This window comes from Scardinius erythrophthalmus (genome assembly GCF_964197995.2).
Source record: "Scardinius erythrophthalmus genome assembly, chromosome: 7".
Taxonomy (NCBI): Eukaryota; Metazoa; Chordata; class Actinopteri; order Cypriniformes; family Leuciscidae; genus Scardinius; species Scardinius erythrophthalmus.
The window spans coordinates 15,769,894-15,788,128 of NC_138227.1; the positions used below are offsets into that span (position 1 = coordinate 15,769,894).

General features: G+C 36.1%; 2 protein-coding genes across 2 annotated transcripts; both read left to right on the top strand.

The window, feature by feature from the left end:
* Positions 1-2,468: 2,468 nt before the first annotated feature.
* Positions 2,469-9,680, top strand: zpld1b (zona pellucida-like domain containing 1b; the record flags this gene model as incomplete). The annotated part of the gene is made up of 10 exons (XM_081369930.1): positions 2,469-2,574; positions 3,439-3,659; positions 6,424-6,605; positions 6,755-6,827; positions 7,198-7,295; positions 7,563-7,643; positions 7,856-8,027; positions 8,124-8,229; positions 9,221-9,250; positions 9,517-9,680. The coding sequence occupies 10 exons, from the start codon at positions 2,469-2,471 to the stop codon at positions 9,678-9,680; spliced, it is 1,233 nt and encodes a 410-aa protein (XP_081226056.1).
* Positions 9,681-11,891: 2,211 nt separating this feature from the next.
* LOC308693664 (zona pellucida-like domain-containing protein 1) lies at positions 11,892-17,235 on the top strand. Its single transcript, XM_081370746.1, has 10 exons — positions 11,892-12,070; positions 12,158-12,375; positions 12,925-13,109; positions 13,951-14,023; positions 14,124-14,221; positions 14,307-14,387; positions 14,650-14,818; positions 16,143-16,248; positions 16,360-16,380; positions 16,476-17,235. The coding sequence occupies exons 1-10, from the start codon at positions 11,959-11,961 to the stop codon at positions 16,613-16,615; spliced, it is 1,203 nt and encodes a 400-aa protein (XP_081226872.1). The 5' UTR covers positions 11,892-11,958; the 3' UTR covers positions 16,616-17,235.
* Positions 17,236-18,235: the final 1,000 nt, after the last annotated feature.

Consider the following 18,235-nt stretch of genomic DNA (forward strand, 5'->3'; position numbering starts at 1 on the left):
ACGGAAGTCCTAAAAAATCGCTAAAAATGGGCTTCACTTGTCTCAATTGAGTTCCAATGAGATGGCTCTGTCCACTTATACTGTCTATGCATTCGAGCGACTCGTTCTTATGTATTCTAAATGGCAGATTCTACGCTAACGAGAATACTTGATTAGTTGGTAGAAGTAATTATACATTAATGAGCACATATCATTTTGAAAGAACAAAGTGTTTTTTGCTAAAAAAAAGTGTAGCTTTAAAGGTTTTTCATGGGACCATCAATGCCAGGCTTAAGGCTATTCAATATAAAAGTTGATCAAAAAAGTTCTGTCATGAAACTCTAGAATCTAAATGGTTCAGGCTGATAGGTCCTTAACTCAATCTGCTTGCAATCATATTATTCTCTGTAGGGCACAGCTGATTGGTTCCTGCTGTATCAGTAGCCAATGAGCTCGCTGCTCAGCCTTCAAATACTGATCAGCATTTGCTGTAGCAGTTGCAGCGCACTTTCAGAAACCCTCCACCTTCCCCAGCTCTACTACAGGCAATTTATGTACGCTATACTGTACAGCAGCAGCTTGCCAAACACATGCCAAACACTCAGAAAATTGTCATGACAACAGAAGTTGTATTAAAACTCAATATGTGAATTAGTAGCAATCTATTTCTTGATTTGATGGTGCTGTATATCTACACATCTCTATTTGTGTAAAATAAATGGGGATAATAATAAGCATTGGTTTTCATGCTGGTTCTGCTCAGAAGAAATTAATTGCAACGCCATTATATGCATACATCAAATTAGATGATGTTTATTTCTGTATCTGGTTGATCTGAGTATAATATAAATGTCTTTGAAGAGGATGTGAACTGCATGAGTTATTATACTGTGTGCGCTGTATATTCTTCTTATATATTACACCTGTGCTGTGTAAATATGTTACTTTGGGATTTTAACGCAGAGAACGATTAAATGATAAACACTACAAATGATTATATAGGCTACTGTGTCCTCTCAGCTCTGATCTTACCAGATGCTCAGAACATCAATCACTAAAAACAATAGAATGTCATCTAATCCTTCAGGATGAATCAGAGCAAATGGCCTCCTCGCTACTGTACATCTGGGTCATTTCATGGGCGGGTGTTGTAAAATACAGTAGATGGTTGTGGTTTCAGGATTTATTCTTCATTTCAGGTTAAAAGGGCCATTTGATCCCATTTTACCTGGAATAGCAGCCCTGTCAAATATATTTGATTTCAGCACGGCCTAATAAGTGCAGGATTCTTCATAATATGCAGCTAAAGTCCATCCATCCTTTTTGTGACAATTCGCATCTCAACAGATTTAATAGGGCCTAGGCCGATCACAACTGATCTAACCACATTTATTTGAGATCAGTATAATAAGGGAAATTATATTGTGGTCATATTGTATTATAAATTATTAATTAAATAAATATTATTGATTTTAACAGTATTCTAGTAAATCATTGGGGCCTTTTTATTATAAATTGTTTACATATTATTTAGGATTCCAGGCTAAGAAAAAAAAATATCTAAGGCTTACACTGTAAGTGACATGAACAATTGCAATTATTTGCAATTAGAGCATATATTTTAACAACCTGCATGCAATCAATAATCAATCAATCTACTGTTCTAAGGTTTGCGGTCAGTAAGATTTTAGTTTGTATGTTTTTTTGAAAGACATTAATTGTAAAAAACAGTAAAAAAAAAAAATTATTACAGCATTTTAGTACATTTTAACACATCTCACCGTTAGTAAAATATGAACTGGTTAAATGAGAGTATTAGACATGGTAGCTATTATCCATTATCTGTATTATTTAATGTAAAAAATGGGCAGTTTGTGATCGTATCTTCATTTAGTGCATCAGTGTGTCTGGTTGAGTGAAGTGCGAGGAACCGGGAGGCCAGAGTGACAATAACAGCACACTCGCTATCAACCCTGATGGACTGACAGAGAGAATAGGCCCTTTAGTCACTTCAGCCGCCGATGAAAACATAATTCCTGCCTTCAGTCCCACACTGAGTTCAGACATTATTGAGCGATGACAGAGGCAGACCAAGCCATGAAGAGACGAGTGGGAAATCGTAAAAGCGGCTCATGTTTCTGCCTCCATAAAAAAGATTTGTTCAGCGCATTGAGATTGTGATGGATTTTCCCATGTTGTCCAGGACAGCTCTTTTTGTGTAAGGCTTCTGATAATGGCTCATTGTTTTGGCTGCAGTAGAGGCCCGTGGTGCGGGCGGCCCTGTGGAGATGCCAGGCTGCCCATTCACTCACCGGCAGCAGGCCGAAACGCATGGAGCGCAGCTCACCTGCATCAGGGGACTGAGGTAATGGGGGATCTCAACACTTTATGCTATTATATTGTTAAGACAATAAACATTACTGTTATTTATGACTGAAGTTTTGATATGGCAGAAAAATGTCTGTTTCCCTTTCTTTCCAGGTGTTGAAATGGAGTGGATATGTGTTCCTCTTCTGCTTTTCAGTGGGATTCGTTTAGCTTTTACACAATTCAATGGATTCAACTGTGATCCAAACCACCACAGCAGATTCCCTGGTAAGAAATTTAGAGCCAGAATTTATATGTTGCAGAATGTAAACAATATACACTACTGTTAAAAAGTTTGGGGTCAGTAAGATTTCAGAAGTTTAGGGTCAGTAAAGAAATTAATACTTTAATTCAGTAAGGACGCATTAAATTGTTCGAAAGTTGACAATAAAGACATTTATTATGTTACAATAAAAAAAAAACTTATTTTGAAAAAAAAAATCATTTGTATATCATTTGATAATAATAATCAGCATATTAGAATGATTTCTGAAGGATCATGTGACACTGAAGACTGGGGTAATGATGCTGAAAAATCAGCTATGCCATCAAAGGAATAAATTACATTTTACATTGTAATAATATTTCACAATATTACTGTATACTACTGTATTTTTTTATTCAAAAAGAAAAAAATCTTACTGATCCCAAACTTTTAAACAGATCACTTTTAAATATTAAATAATTATTTATTTTAAACAATAACAACTATTTATTGTTCTATATGAATAATTTGTTTATTAATTCCTTATATTAGAGAATTCTTTATTTTATATAGTGTTGTCCAAAAGATGGATTCTGCACTGGAAATCTGGGATTTACAATTTCATTTAAACCGGGACATTTTAGGATTTTGAAAAATGTTTAACAAAGAAATGTTATTATGTAAAATTAATAAGTATTTCTAGCTCCAAAAGGTCAGAGATGTTCTTGCTTGTGGAGTTCATGGAGCTTGCCATTAAAGCAAATACAAGAATTTTTTTTTTATTCATAGTTATTCTTTGCACTTAAATTGTCATGCTGATAATATAACAATAAACCCCACTGTGGAGATGCCATATAATTTACGTGTTGTGTTGTCTTTCCCTCAAGGCGACAGAGATATCAGTGTATACTGTGGTGTTCAGACAATCACACTAAAGATTAACCTCTGTCCTGTGCTGTACTCTGGATACACTGATGCCGACCTGGCGCTGAACGGACGTCATGCAGAAGTCCATTGCCGAGGCTTCATAAACAACAACACTTTCCCCACAGCTGTGCTCTTCAGTATCAGCCTGAGCACACTGGAGGCCTGTGGGAACACGCTGGTGGTAAGGGATCCATTCACTTACACATTTATCATGGTATCATTGTGGGGTTTGGATATGTATGGTGTGTAATTAATTATGCAATACCATTGAACTGTGTATCTGAACTACCACCAGCTTCACCTTTGCCCAAGCTATTCTGTTTTTTTTTAATACTGTATTACATATGTTGCGTCCCAGAGCTCAGCAAATGGGAGCTCGTCCAGGATTTGAACATAACAGAACTGATCTGGGATTTTAACCCGTGGTTTCACAGACAAGCCTTAAGATTAGTCCCAGACTAGAATACATGTTTAAAGGGGTGGTTGATTGCTATTTCACTTTTTTCATTTTAAATACTGTGTAATGTTGCTGTTGGTGCATGAACAGTATCTGCAAAGTTGCTGCGCTTAAAGTTCAACGTAAGCGGAGATATTGTCTTTTAAAAATCAGGAAGTTTAATGCCTACAAAAACGACTCGAATGGGACTACAACGAGATACTTCCCGGGTTTTATACGTAACTAACCCATACATTTACATCCACCCTCCCTCCGGAACATGTTCTGCTGTCGAAGAGGAGGAGTTATAGTGGAGAGCTGTAGCTGTCAGGTCTTCTGTGTTCAGGCTTCCTACAGACGCTGTAGTTCGTCAACAATGGTTAAAATTTAAGTTTGATTATGTTCCTGACTATTACAATCGTAGTTTAGCTCTCTGTGCTGCGCATTTTACGGAAGACAGCTTCCAGAATCTACACGAGTTCAATGCCGGATTCAACAAGAAACTATTACTACAACATGAAGCAGTTACAGCTTTAAAACCAGAGGCCACAACCTGCAAGTAAGATTTAATCATTTTAAATGTATTTGCCTGTATAATTTAAGACGTAATGTTTTAGTTTTATCAAGGATGTAAAAAAATGCCAGCGCTGGCTTTAGTATATGACAAACGCGTACAAACATTTTGGACCCGAATTTGTAATATGTACAAATTTTGTAAACGTATTTTCCATGTATACTTTATGACGTAATTTTTTGATTTGATCAAGAACGCAAACCAATGCCAAAGCTGTTTGTTTATAGTAGCTAGTTAGTTCGATGCTATTTTGTGTGTATAAGACAAACGTGTACAAACTTCAAAAAATTATCGCAACAGCAAACTTCAGCTGCTGTTATCACATGTACACCTAAAGAAAACGACAAACTGAGTAAACTACCGGTAAATTTTGTGAATAGTTAAACGGTTGTTCATTCTATCAATAAAACAATATCTTTAAAAAACGGTATTACTCAGTCATGTATTCAGTTATATTAAATGTTTAATCAGGGGGAAAGCGTATCTCAAAAGCTAACAAACAGCAGTAGCATTTTCAAGTAACAGCGTATGGGAATTCTTTGAGAGAATAATAATAAAATAAAATAATTACCATTCAGAAACGTTTAGTAAGAGCCGTGTTTGCGGAGGTTCTGCTTGACTCTCTTCATCACCGCTCTCTGGGTCTGATTCTGGCTCATACTGATGAGGCAATATTGACACCATTACATTTGACCGGGTTCGGAGCACATGCAACTGTCGCCCGTAAAGGTAATGGGCATGAAGATTCCGGACGCAGTTTAGCCAATTACAACACACCGGCCGAACTAACCAATCTGATCTCATTGCCTCTTTCTGAGGGAGTGGTTTCATAGAATCAGGAAGTCAACCGGTCGTTCAAATGACAGAGGAGGAAGCGGCTTACAATGAAGGTGAAATTTATGAAAAATAAGGCGTTTTTTAACAAACGAAACACGAAGACATGTTATATTGCAGCCCATAAACACAATCAAGCAAAGAAAAAAGGCAGTAAACCACCCCTTTAAGCTGTTTTAACTGAAAGCATCTTGCACTGATATATCTTAAAGGGGTGGTATAATGCCCTTTTCACAAGATGTAAAATATGTCTTTGATGTCCCCAGAGTGTGTATGTGAAGTTTTAGCTCAAAATACCCCACAGATATTTTTATATAGCATTTTAAAATTGTCAGTTTTTGATGCTGAGCAAAAACGCACCGTTTTTGTGTGTTTCTTTAAATGCAAATGAGCTGCTGCTCCCGGCACAGAGGGCGGAGCTTCAAGAGCTTGTGTCCTTTTACCTCACACACACACATGCACTGGAAATTTCAAAAACTTTTAGACTTTTCATGTTCAAACCAGAGTCAGAAAGATGGAGAGACTCAAGAAGAAGTGACAACATTTCTGAATGGTTAGTTGGTGAATTTATGTAGCTTATGCGTAGTATCTTCAAGTCATTGATTAGCATATTCTGTCTTCATAATCTATAAATCATGTTCCGGGGGCGGGGTTTATGTAAATTTTATGGTTAGTGATGTCACTAACCCGGAAGCTTGTGTAGTCCTTACCAGCCGTTTGTTGTAGTCCTTAAAAAGCTATTTCTTTAAAAGCAAATTTCTTCCTTTGCTTTGAACTTTGAGAGTCGTAACATTGCAGATGTTGTTTATGCTCAAACAGCAACATTACACACTAACTAAAGTTAGAAAAGTGAAATCATAATCAACCACCCCTTTAAAGTAGGTCAGTGCTATTGTTTTGTCTCACACCAGTAAAGTTTTTTCTAAGGCATGTTTATAAAAGCTATTTTAATGTCCTAATCGAAGGCCTAATCCTGGCTTAATCTAAGCCCTGTCTGTGAAACCGGGCCTAATTTTTAACCTTAAGAACAAAACAATTTGATTTTCCTATAGTGAAAATTAAATTTACATTTAGGTAACATTTTAATCTATCTGTGTTCAGGTTTCTACAACTCAAGGTTTCAACGCTTATGGGAACATCTCTATGGTGCAGATGGGGAATATATCGGGCTACATTGACACCCCAGACCCTCCGACTGTCATCAGTTACCTGCCAGGTCTGCAGTATAAATTCAGCTGTAGTTATCCTCTGGAGTACCTGCTCAACAACAGCCAGCTGGCATCGTGAGTCACTTATTTCTGATGTGACAACCTACTTCTCTCTTTTATGGTTCTACGACTATTTAAATCCAAGTAATAAGTGATTTGCTGATATTTTCTGCAGTGAATACACAGTGATAATGTCTTGTTCTGATCTCAACCTCCTTTACCAGCTCATCTGCTGCAATATCAGTGAAAGACAACAATGGCACTTTCCTGAGCACACTCAGTTTGGTGCTTTACAATGTGAGTGATCTCTGTAGATCATAAAATAAAATACATTTTAAAGTATGGGTGTGTAAAGCAATACACAAATTTGTTGTTCCAAAACTATATTTTCATGAGATCACAGTTAATTAGCGGTTACAATTTTTAATGTTTATGATTGTATACTAAAGATTAATGAAAATATAAAAAATGTATTTATGATATTTGGCTTAAGAGTATAAACAGTTTTCCCTTAGGATCTATTATTGTCACTTTCATATTGTAAATGTGTACAGAAATGTGTATGTAGTTCTCAAAGTTAAATTAAAATGTAAAAATGGCATGTTTGTGTAATGAAGAATGGCTTAGACCGCCATTACAGTATAATTTTCTTTCTCACATTTTACAGGATTCAACGTTCAGTCAGTTGATCTCTATACCGATGTCTGGCCTGTCCTTGAAAACTCGTGTGTTTGCAGCAGTTAAAGCTACAAATCTGGACAGGAGGTATATCATGCAGAGAAATATATGTTTTTAAATATTATTAAAACATTATTCTTTTTTTTTTTTTTTTTTTTTACAATTATTTCATATCATAATGTTTTAGTTTTCTTGTAAAGACAGGTTACTAGAATAAATTGTGACATATTACTAAATATTCTCTTCTTGGGTAACTATTCAGATCATGAGCCCCTATTAACTAATTATTTTTCCTTCTTGAGATTAGAGATTCAATTCCCATTAATAGCAGAAATGGCTGTGTTTTCCCCACAGGTGGAATGTTCTGATGGATCACTGTTACGCCACCCCCTCTGGGAACCCTAATGATGAGATACGCTATGACCTTTTCTTTGGGTAATTTAGTATTTTCTGAAATTATGTGCGCATTAACTCGGTGAGTCCTCATTACCTGCTCAACTGACTACAATTCAATGCACAAAGGCCTTTTCGAGGAAATATGAGTGTGTGCGCGTTAGTGTTTGTTTGGGAATGACTGAAGATAATCTGTTTATCAGCAGATCTGATGTTTAAAGAGGCCTTATTTTTGGTGGTGGGGGTTTAAATAGGTGCTACAAGGATCCACAGACAACTGTTTTTGAGAATGGAAAAAGTCAAATGGGCCGCTTTGCATTTGAAGTCTTCCGTTTTGTGAAACATAAGAACCAGAAGATGTCCACTGTGTTTCTGCATTGCGTCACAAAGCTGTGTCGAGCAGATGACTGTGGAATACTATTGCCGGTAAACAGTCTTAATGCTGAAATATTTGATGGTTAATAATGTTTTTTAGGTGTCTTAACTGAATGAGAGCACTGACTGTAATACCTCTCATGGCAGATCTGTGGAAATCGCAGGAGGAGAGACACTGTGGATGAACATGCAGTATCAGGTTCATCCTCAAGGGATGCCGTCATAACCGCAGGTCCCATAATCACTAGGAGTGGTAAATCTCAGCTTTATAGTCTGTTTCATGCACTGAAAAAAATAAGATTTACTTACTTTCTAAGTTTTTGTTATTGTTATAAGTAAATGTAACTATTAATGGTATAAAAGTTAGTAAAATATTGTGCTGCTTAATATTTTTCTGGGACTGTGATACATTTTTTTCAGGATTCTTTGATGAATAGAAAGTTCAGCGTTTATTTGAAATAGAAATATTTTGTAACATTATTTAATGCCCTGGCTGAGGTATAAATAAAGAAAAAAAAGACTTACATTTTAAAAGGTAGTGTATATATACAAACATTGAATAGTAATATTCAATGTAAGTCATATAGTAAGTCATATAAAGCTTATAATATATGTCTGAGACACAAGAGATGCAGACAGTCTCACAGACCTCAACATTTGGTACACAAGGAATGATAATACCAACAATCAATAGATCATTTTTCTAAGCATGACAACAAAATCAATAACATGGTGTAACCAAACAGTAAAACCATGCAATCTAGTTAATTAGTCATGCCACAGTGCATGCTGGAAGTAGATTTACATATTTCTACACCTTTGTATCTTTTTTTTCCTCTCAATAACAAAATAAACATGTACAGCTGTCAAGAAAGCATCTGATTATAGCAATGCGGATATATTTGCACAAGGCTCAATTCACTGGCATCATGTTGAAAGATGAGGTAAATACAATTACACTGTTATGATAACTAAGTTGAAACTATAGACTTGTAAACGTAACAAACGTTACATACGGCGAAACCGACCCGAGTCCTTCACATAAAACATCAATCTACAGGCTTTCATAGACAATCTAAGAAGTCGGGGAAGGTCTCGTTTTATACAAGTTTAAGTTTCATTACAAGCTGTTCACACTTTGGCAAAACAAAAAGTGATTAATACATGAAAATTCATACACTAGCACTTTTAAATCATGAAATCTTTTATGCTTTATTTATGTACATCTTGTGTGTTTTCTGCAGATGAAACTCCAACCAACAACTCGCAACCTGGTAAGATTTTCTTTTTTAGGAGGTCAAGAAAGTACTAAACGTCCTCACCCCCACACACTCACACACACCACCTTGTCCTTTCTGTGAGACATTAGCTTTGTTTTCACAGTGAAACAATGGACACCAGTGTCAAATTCCATGACAACCGTGGTAGCCATTTACAGAAACATCTTTTGACTCATGTTTTTGACCCCCATTCCACCCAACCCCATTCACCCCCTCAAACCCCTGCTTACCCCCTTTCACCCCTTTCTGTGCTTTTGCAGTGAGCAGTTCCTCCAAGCACATGAATGCTGTAACCAGTGCCTTGATATCGGGTTTGGTTGTGCTGGGTGTGACGAGCCTGGGCCTCTTCATGCTCTCCCTCAGGCTGCTCAGGAAGCCCAGCCCTTCTAGTCTGACAGGGGTCTGGAACCCCAGCTTCAGATGACCTTCATTCTCAGACCATCATTCAATATTTGGTCATATTCCTATCATTGCATTTTAATCAGATCCTCAGTGCTGCTTTCTTATGTCCCCAAATTGGCATTGGGCTGCTTTGTCAAACGTTTCCCTATTTGATGATATATGAATCTAATAGTCCCTAATAATATCAATGTTGAAAACAGTTATTCTGCTTAATTTTTTTTTTTTTTTTTTTTTTTTTATGAATAGAAAATTCAAAAGTAACATTATAAATGTATCTGTCACTTTTGATCCGTTCCTTGCTGAAAAAAAGTATAATTTTTAAAATTCAAAATGTTAGTGTATATATAAAAATGTACATTTTAAAATACCTCAGTTTGTTACTTTCTGTTTCAGGGTCTGTGATCCTTTATGTCTTGACGTGCAGAGCACAAAATAAATGTAACCAACCTTATTTCACAATTTTGTTCATTTGTTTTTGATTTGTGGGATATAGTACAGTTTAAATTATTTTTAGATGTTTATGGTGTGTTTTTTTGCATAAGGTGCCTTTATAACCTGTTTCACATTCACTTTAGCTCTTTTAATCAAATTGTATATAACCTGAGATTTTTTCAATTGCGTGTAATATTGCATTTTATGTGTGATAATATAAAAATGTATCCAAATTTTGGATCATTTATCTGCATTTTTATCAGTTTTCAACATTTTCTTTGTGTACCTAAAATCGCACAGCCTTTTTTTATTCAGCCACAAGAAATGACATTTAACAAAGACACAAACCACCCATTTAATTCCCACAGTGCCACTGTAGATCTCCACAATCTGCATCATTTTTCAACATAATCCCAGATTACTGCAGTGAGTCAAAAGCCAGAAAATATCTGATCTAGTGCTTCCCCTCTCACTTCTTATCTTAGCAAAACAAAAACAAAGACCTCAGCTAACATATTTGACTGACTACGTCAAGGCCATCATCATATTATGATGAGGTCAGTAACATTTCCCATGGTTTTGTGTCGTTGACAATAGAAGAAGGCCAACACCTAACACTCTGATTCGACTCGAATCAGAAAATTGTTGTCCTTCCCAGGTAGCTCAGCTGACAGGTTCATATTACAATTCCATTGGTATTTCCTGTGATTTTTGTACCTCATTTTCACATTAAACCCAACCCAATTTATACCACCAATTGGCCAGTCACAGATTTCACCTCATTCGCTGTTGACTCAAGAATGAACAAGAATCCAGAAAAGATTTTGCTGTTTTGAAACTCTAATATTTTTTTGGAAACTTTACTGTTTGAAAAAATTCAGTATAGAGTCCCATGTTGCTTTGGACCCCATTGCCTTTCATTGGACAAAGAAAATAGAAAAAAATGTAAATTATCTTTTACTGACTTCATATTTTATTTGTCCCTTTAAGGGAAAATTTACCCACATCAATAACAATCACACAGTGGTGTCCTTTGCACTAGAGTTTAACAGCCATGTAGCCAAATGAACAAAATCATTTTTATAGCGGTTGTATCTAAGCCTTGGGATACGGAAACATCGACCAAATGGAAGTGGTTCGAATTCTACTGTAGATAAAGCATCCAAACCACTTCCATCTGGTCGACGTTTTCGTATCCCAAGGTTTAGATATAACCGCCATAAACATTGTGTTCCACAATTAATTCTTCAGCATATCCCTTTGACAATGATTGTCACAACCATCAAATAGGTTATTATGAAACATCACTACATGTGTGATTTCATGCAGTGTCCATCAAGACTTTCAGGTTACAAACCTCCAAAAAGGTCAGAGGTTACACTGACAGACTTGTAGGTCCAAAGAGAAGATGAGACCTATTGTGTGCTTCTTCAATGGAATTTGTACCAAGTACATTAAATTACATGTTGATATGTTTCAGGGTGTACAAAATGACAAAGACAATGGTCATTGTTTATGGTCTAACTTTAAAGGTGATGTGTAAGGTTTCAAGTTTTGCCTCAAGGTAATGGTACCTTATCCACAAAAGTGAATTGTTCTGGAGAACTCAAACAACCATACCAAATGGCAAATGACCTTGTTTTGGTCCAATCCAGCGGAAACTAACTTTTCTCTGCACACACACACACACACACACACACACACACACACATATATATATATATAAAGCACAAACTGAAGCCTGTCAGAGTTAATCCAACAGGGACTTTGAGACGTAACGAATCTTTAGCAGTAAGGATACCTTCAGGAGCTCTTCAAGATTTACTCTGGGGTGCTGAGAGTCATACGAAGGTTATTTTTGGACATTGATGAAGAGCAGATCTGACATGGCTCTACTCGGCCTCTTGATTTTGGGCGCGTTGGTTCAAGGCCACCTGGCTCTTACTTATACTGACTGTGGAGCTGCCCTCAGGCGTCCAGGTAATACCCTGCATTTTTTGTCTCTAAAAACTAAAATAAGTGTTATAAGAAATAGCCTACATCAGGGAACTTGTCTTTGTTTTACAGAGTACAACGACATCGCAGTGTATTGTGGGACTGATTCTATAAATTTGGCAATCCAGGTTTGCCCGGTCATTTACACAGGCTATAACGAGTCCTTGTTGATTTTAAATCAAATGTTAAATGACCCGTGTCGGGGAACACTGGATGCGACTGCGACTCCTCCGGTTGTGCGCTTCACATTTCCGCTTAGACAACTGGACGCCTGTGGCAGCATCTTCCGCGTGAGTATTACTGCATCTTAAACTGCATTGATGATGCCTTCCCTAATTAAAAAAAAGTTTAAACCAAACTGATCTTGCAGTCTGAGGAGTTGAGAAGTGCCTAAGCTAGCAAACCATTGTGGTTACCAGGGGGCAGTGTTACTCCAACTCTCATTAAAGGGATAGTTCACCCAAAAATGAAAATGTTGTCATCATTTACTCACCCTCAAGTTGTTACAAACCTGTATGACTTTATTTCTTCTGTTGAACACAAAAGAAGATATTTTGAAGAATATGGGTATGCAACAATTGATGGACCCCATTGACATCCATAGTCAATAGGGCCCATCAACTGAGATTCTTCAAAATATCTTATTTTCTGTTCAGCAGAACATAGAAATTCATTCAGGTGTGGGACAACTTGAGTGTGAGTAAATGATGACAGAATTTTCATTTTTGGGTGAGCTATCCCTTTAAGAACATCATTTAGTTGAATAATAGTCAAAACACTCAATGTATTTCGTTCTCTCTCTGTGCAAGTCTTTTTCATTTTATTGCCTCACTTTCTAGACCACCAGCGCTCCAGGCACCGGGATCTTCTCGGACTTCTCTAACATCCAGACGGTCAACATCAGTGGGGTGGTCAGATCTTTCGACCCCACATTAGGAACAGTGACCTACAACGCTGAGCTGAAGTATTTTTACTCCTGTGCATATCCACTCGAGTACCTGGTCAACAATACACAAGTTGATGTGTAAGATCTTTAAACTCTCTTAATAGATTAACCCTGATGAAATAACAATAATAAAACATCTTAAACCAGCCATTTGGTCTCCCAGTCTAGTCATTTTAGTCTGACTTTTTTAGTCTCAATCAGCTAAAAGGCTTAGGCCAGTTTACATATCTACATAAACATAAGCAAGGTTCATAGACCATAGACATTTGGACTGAAACACACACATTCTGACATACACTACTGTTAAAATACTTTTATTCAGTAATGATGCATTCAATTGATCAAAGGTGTATTTATATACTGATTAATAATGTTGCAAAAGATTTAAATTTCAAATAAATGCTGTTCTTTTGAACATTCCATTAATCAGATGTTTAAACGTATAATTGTTTCCATAAATATCTTAAGCAGAACAACTGTTCTCAAACTTGATAATAATAAGAAATGTTTCTTGAGCAGCAAATCTGCATATTAGAATGATTTCTAAAGGATCATGTGACACTGAAGACTGGAGTAATGGCTGATGAAAAATCAGCTTTGCATCACAGGAATCAATTTAATTTTAGTATAGTAACAGTTATTTGAATAATAATATAATAAATTTGAATAATATTTCAAAATTTATTACATTTAATATTACAATTTTAATGTGTTTTTAATCAAATAAATAATCAGCGTTGCTGAGCATGAGACAAAATCGTACAGACGCCAAACTTTTAAACAGTAGTGTACACAGTATTAAACATCTGAAAATGCAGCTTGTTGACAGTCTTGAGTAATTATTATAACCAAATGTTAGAATCCAAGAAAACTTGAAGTATGTGGCCCTTGTAAAATGGAACCTTTCCTCCCTCTACAGGTCATCCTCCTCCATTGCAGTGAAGGACATCAACGGAAGCTTCATCAGCACTTTAAGCATGCAGCTCTTCAAAGTACAAACACACCCACACACACCCACACACAAAAAAAAAACCTGTAGCTTTTTCTATTCTCCATCAGTTTCCTGAACCCATATTTTAATTGTGCCTCTAGGATGTAAACTACACTTCTCCGCTCGTTATCCCATCTGTGGGCATTGAGCTCAGAACCAAAATCTATGTGCAGGTCATAGCAGCAAACTTGACTTCACAGTGAGTAACATTTGCTGATGTTTCTTCAAAGAAATGCCTCTTAGTTTATGTAGAAATTGACTGATTCTGTACTCCTTTTCCACAGGTATCATGTTCTACTGGATCGATGCTATGCCTCTATCTCAGCCCTACCCTCCAATTCAACCTTTTTCAATCTTTTTGTGCCGTAAGTCCAAAAAAAGGGCAAAAAGTCATGTTAAACATATACATTATTTAATATTTTTGATAATCTATATATTTGTCAAATTATTATTTTTTAAACTAATCATTTTAAGAATATTTCATTAATTAGAATTGTTTTTTACTTCAACCCTAAAACACAACTCGTAATACGGAAAATTTCTTCTTATCAACAGTGCATTGGCCCCTGTTTGTACAGGCTTTACTTAGAGTGTGTAACATGCTTGAGATTTACCTTTTCTCAAAAGGTGCTCGAAGGATCTGTTCACCACCATGTTGGAGAATGGAAACAGTCAGAAGGCTCGCTTCAGCTTCCCAGCTTTCCGCTTTACCGAGCAGCAGAACCAGACCATTTCCACCTACTTCCTCCACTGCATCACCAGGCTTTGTGAAACCAGCACCTGCGCCACGTTCAAGGTACAAGCTCTCAGACTGGGGGTCTTAACTGAATGAATAGAATGTTCAAATAGGGATAAGTGGTATAAGGCAAGCCATTTTGACTTATATTCATTCCCAGGATATGAATTCTTGATATCAACAATTAAATTTTAGTAAGAATTATGGCAGGCCGCTTAAATTTTACCCAGCGTTACTCATCGTAATTGCATTTTTACAAGTAATAATTGAATTAGAGAGCTCTTCAATTCAATTCTTACTAGTAGCAATTACAATTAGAGAGCTCTCTAATTCAATTATTACCAGTAAAAATGACAATTAGAGAGCTCTCTAATTCAATTATTTCTAGTAACAATTTCAATTAGAGAGCTCTACAAATGAATTTTTACTAGTCATATGTCTCCATTGACTTCCATTCATTTTTAATTACGGAACTCTACAATTGAATTGTTACTAGTAAGAATTACAATTAGAGAACTCTCTAATTCAATTATTACTATTAAAAATTACAATTAGAGAGCTCTACAATTAAATTATTACTAGTAAGAATCCAATTACAGAGCTCTCTAATTGAAATTTTACTAGTAAAAAAACAAATTAAAGATATGTATAATTGCAGAGCTCTGTAACTGAATTAAAGAGCTCTGCAATTGCATTCTTACTAGTAACAACTGAATTAGAGAGCTCTCTAATTGGAATTGTTACTAATAAGAATTGAATTAAAGAGCTCTGCAATTGCATTCATAGTAGTAATAATTGAAATAGAGAGCTCTCTAATTGGAATTCTTACTAGTAAAAATTCAATTGTAGAGCTCCGTAATTAAAAATGAATGGAAGTCAATGGAGACATATGACTAGTAAAAAATTCATTTGTAGAGCTGAGCTCTCTAATTGTAATTGCTACTAGTAAGAATTGAATTGCAGAGCTCTCTAATTGAATTCTTACTAGTAAAAATGCAATTACGACGAATAACGCTGGGTACAATTTAAGCTAAAACGGCTTGCCATAAAGAATTGTATTTCTGAAAGTGAAATTTTAACTAGTAAGAAATCAATTATTGATATCAACAGACAGCCTATGGTGACATTTAACTATTGAATATACAATTACAAGATTTCGTATTTCTGCGAGTGATGAATTTTTACTATTGGAAATGTAATTCCTGATATCAAAAATTGCCATTGTTACTAGTAGACATCTAATTCCTAAATTCCTTAACTAAAGTAAAAATGTTATTGTTTATATCAAGAATTCATATCCTGGGAATGAATAAAGGTCAAAAAGGCTTGCCAAAAAATGTGTCCTGCTGTTTTGTTTAACCCTCATTCCCTCTTCATTGATCAGCAATGCAGGAGGAAGAGACGGGACATACAGACAACGACAATTAAAGATGGCCTCTCAGACACCACCCTCATCACCTCAGGACCCATTAAGACTCGAGCAGACACCCGTATGGCTCTCTTCTACTTGATCCTTGTCATAGTTTATGATACTGATGGAAAAAAAAATTAAGAGGCATAAATGTAGTCAGATATTAACTCATAATTGTTCTTTCTTTCAGCTATTACTACTAATGAAGGAAGTAAGTCTCCCTAATCAATGCAGTTCATTTACAGAAGAGTGCCAGAAATCAAGTCATTTAGGTAATAACGTGCTGTCTCGTGTATTCCTCTACAGCCATGAGCAGTGCACAGAAGGACAGTGGTAACGGGGCGTCTGTAGGACTGGGCATTGCTCTGGCTGCCCTCGTCGTTGTGGGCACCATCGCTGCCCTCATGGCCGTGTCATTTTACCGCAAACTCAGGATGCTTCGTTAACTGTCTATGATCCCAGAGAATAAAACTGCGCTGGTGGAGGTGGGGACTGGGGACACATAATATATTATTATTACTTGACTTTTTAAAAGAAAAACTGTCAGCATAGCAGATAACACAATTGGCATTTAAAATGCAAATATTGCAACCCAACAAAAAAAATATATAAAATTGAAAAATCGCTGAATTTTTTCATTCATTTATTTACACATATACTTCAGATACACATTTTTAATGGAGCTATACATTTTGAAGCAAAATATGTACAGAATAGGCTGAAGCATTTGGTGTAAGAAAGAGGATTACACAGGGAGCGATTGCAAACAAGTGATTTTTGTGAGGATAAAACATATTTGTCATAATGGATCTGTGCTAAAGTTGTGCCACATTAAAGCAGGATTGAAAGCTTTAGGATTGACAGGTTTAAAAGAACAGGTGAAAGAAACATGCTTCATAAAGTTATCATAACTGCTGCATGAAGAGCCTTGCTTTGATTTAGCACACTTGTATCTTATTAATGTGGAAGGAAAGTGTCGTTTTGGAAAAGGGATTACAGGCATGCTTATTTTATTTTGGATACTTCAGCTTATTCAGACAGTTGATCTTGTGGAACCTGTTTGTTTTCAAGAATCACATTGTTTCTGAATTGTATTTGTCTAGTTTTTACTCTTATTGCACGCAGTGTCATTAATAAAGGCTTGTAGCATTGTGAACATTTTTGATGATTTCCTCTCGTGTTAACACGCAACACCACTAGAGGGAGCCTCACTATTTGAAAAAACAACAACACACAGCAACCTTCCATAGACTGAATAATCTTTTAGTCGTGTTGCTTAAGTGAGGTTTCTTTCTGGTTATCTTAAAGAACATATTACAAAGCACTTTTCTAGGTTTAAGGCTCCCACAACTGAGGCTTAAACCAAATAAAGTCTAGTGGTGTCTCAAAACAAGTGGCCTAGGCTAGCCTACATGATTTTTATACGTAGGCCTACTACATACATATATGTCTAGGCTACTTTCTAAATATAATTTCGTTTCTGCATGGTTTCAGTAACTGCAAAAGTTATTCAAGGTTTGTTTCACAAAGCGCTAAGTCGCTCGTTAAACGCTAGTAAACAGAAGTCGCATTCGACTGTGAAGGGAATGGCCATATTCACGTAATTGGAAAATGCTGTTTGGCGATTTACTTTTCCGATTATTGTGTTAGTGAGGACAATTGTTTGATTATTGAAGTCTATGTAAGCAAAGCTCTTGTTTCAGATGAAAGCACAATAGTCATATTCTGCAGTAGGCCTACAGCCAACTCTCTATTCACTGTGGTAAATGAAAAAGTGTAAATTACTGTTTGTTCATTTCATTTGCAGCATTTAGTACAGTAGTGATTTTAAGGATTCCTTGCTCTAATGTCAGAGCCACTGCATATTAAAAATTTACATGGTGCTAAGTAGGTCATGATAAATGCACCGAAAAATGACTTTCATTATATGATGATGAGGATAGTTAATACGTGAGAATAATATATGAGAAGGGACAGTGGGGTATAAGAAAAGTAAATACGCCAGTCCTGCATTGGGTAAAACTCTAATTAATGTGAGAGTGGGGTTTCATCAGAACAATACCTGA

Bases quoted from the DNA above. Each gene is read 5' to 3' on its own strand.
- LOC308693664 (XM_081370746.1), top strand. From the start codon at position 11,959: ATGAAGAGCAGATCTGACATGGCTCTACTCGGCCTCTTGATTTTGGGC. The intron at 13,110-13,950 runs GTAAGATCTTTA...CTCCCTCTACAG, and splicing joins AACAATACACAAGTTGATGT to GTCATCCTCCTCCATTGCAG. The intron at 14,222-14,306 runs GTGAGTAACATT...CCTTTTCCACAG, and splicing joins GCAGCAAACTTGACTTCACA to GTATCATGTTCTACTGGATC.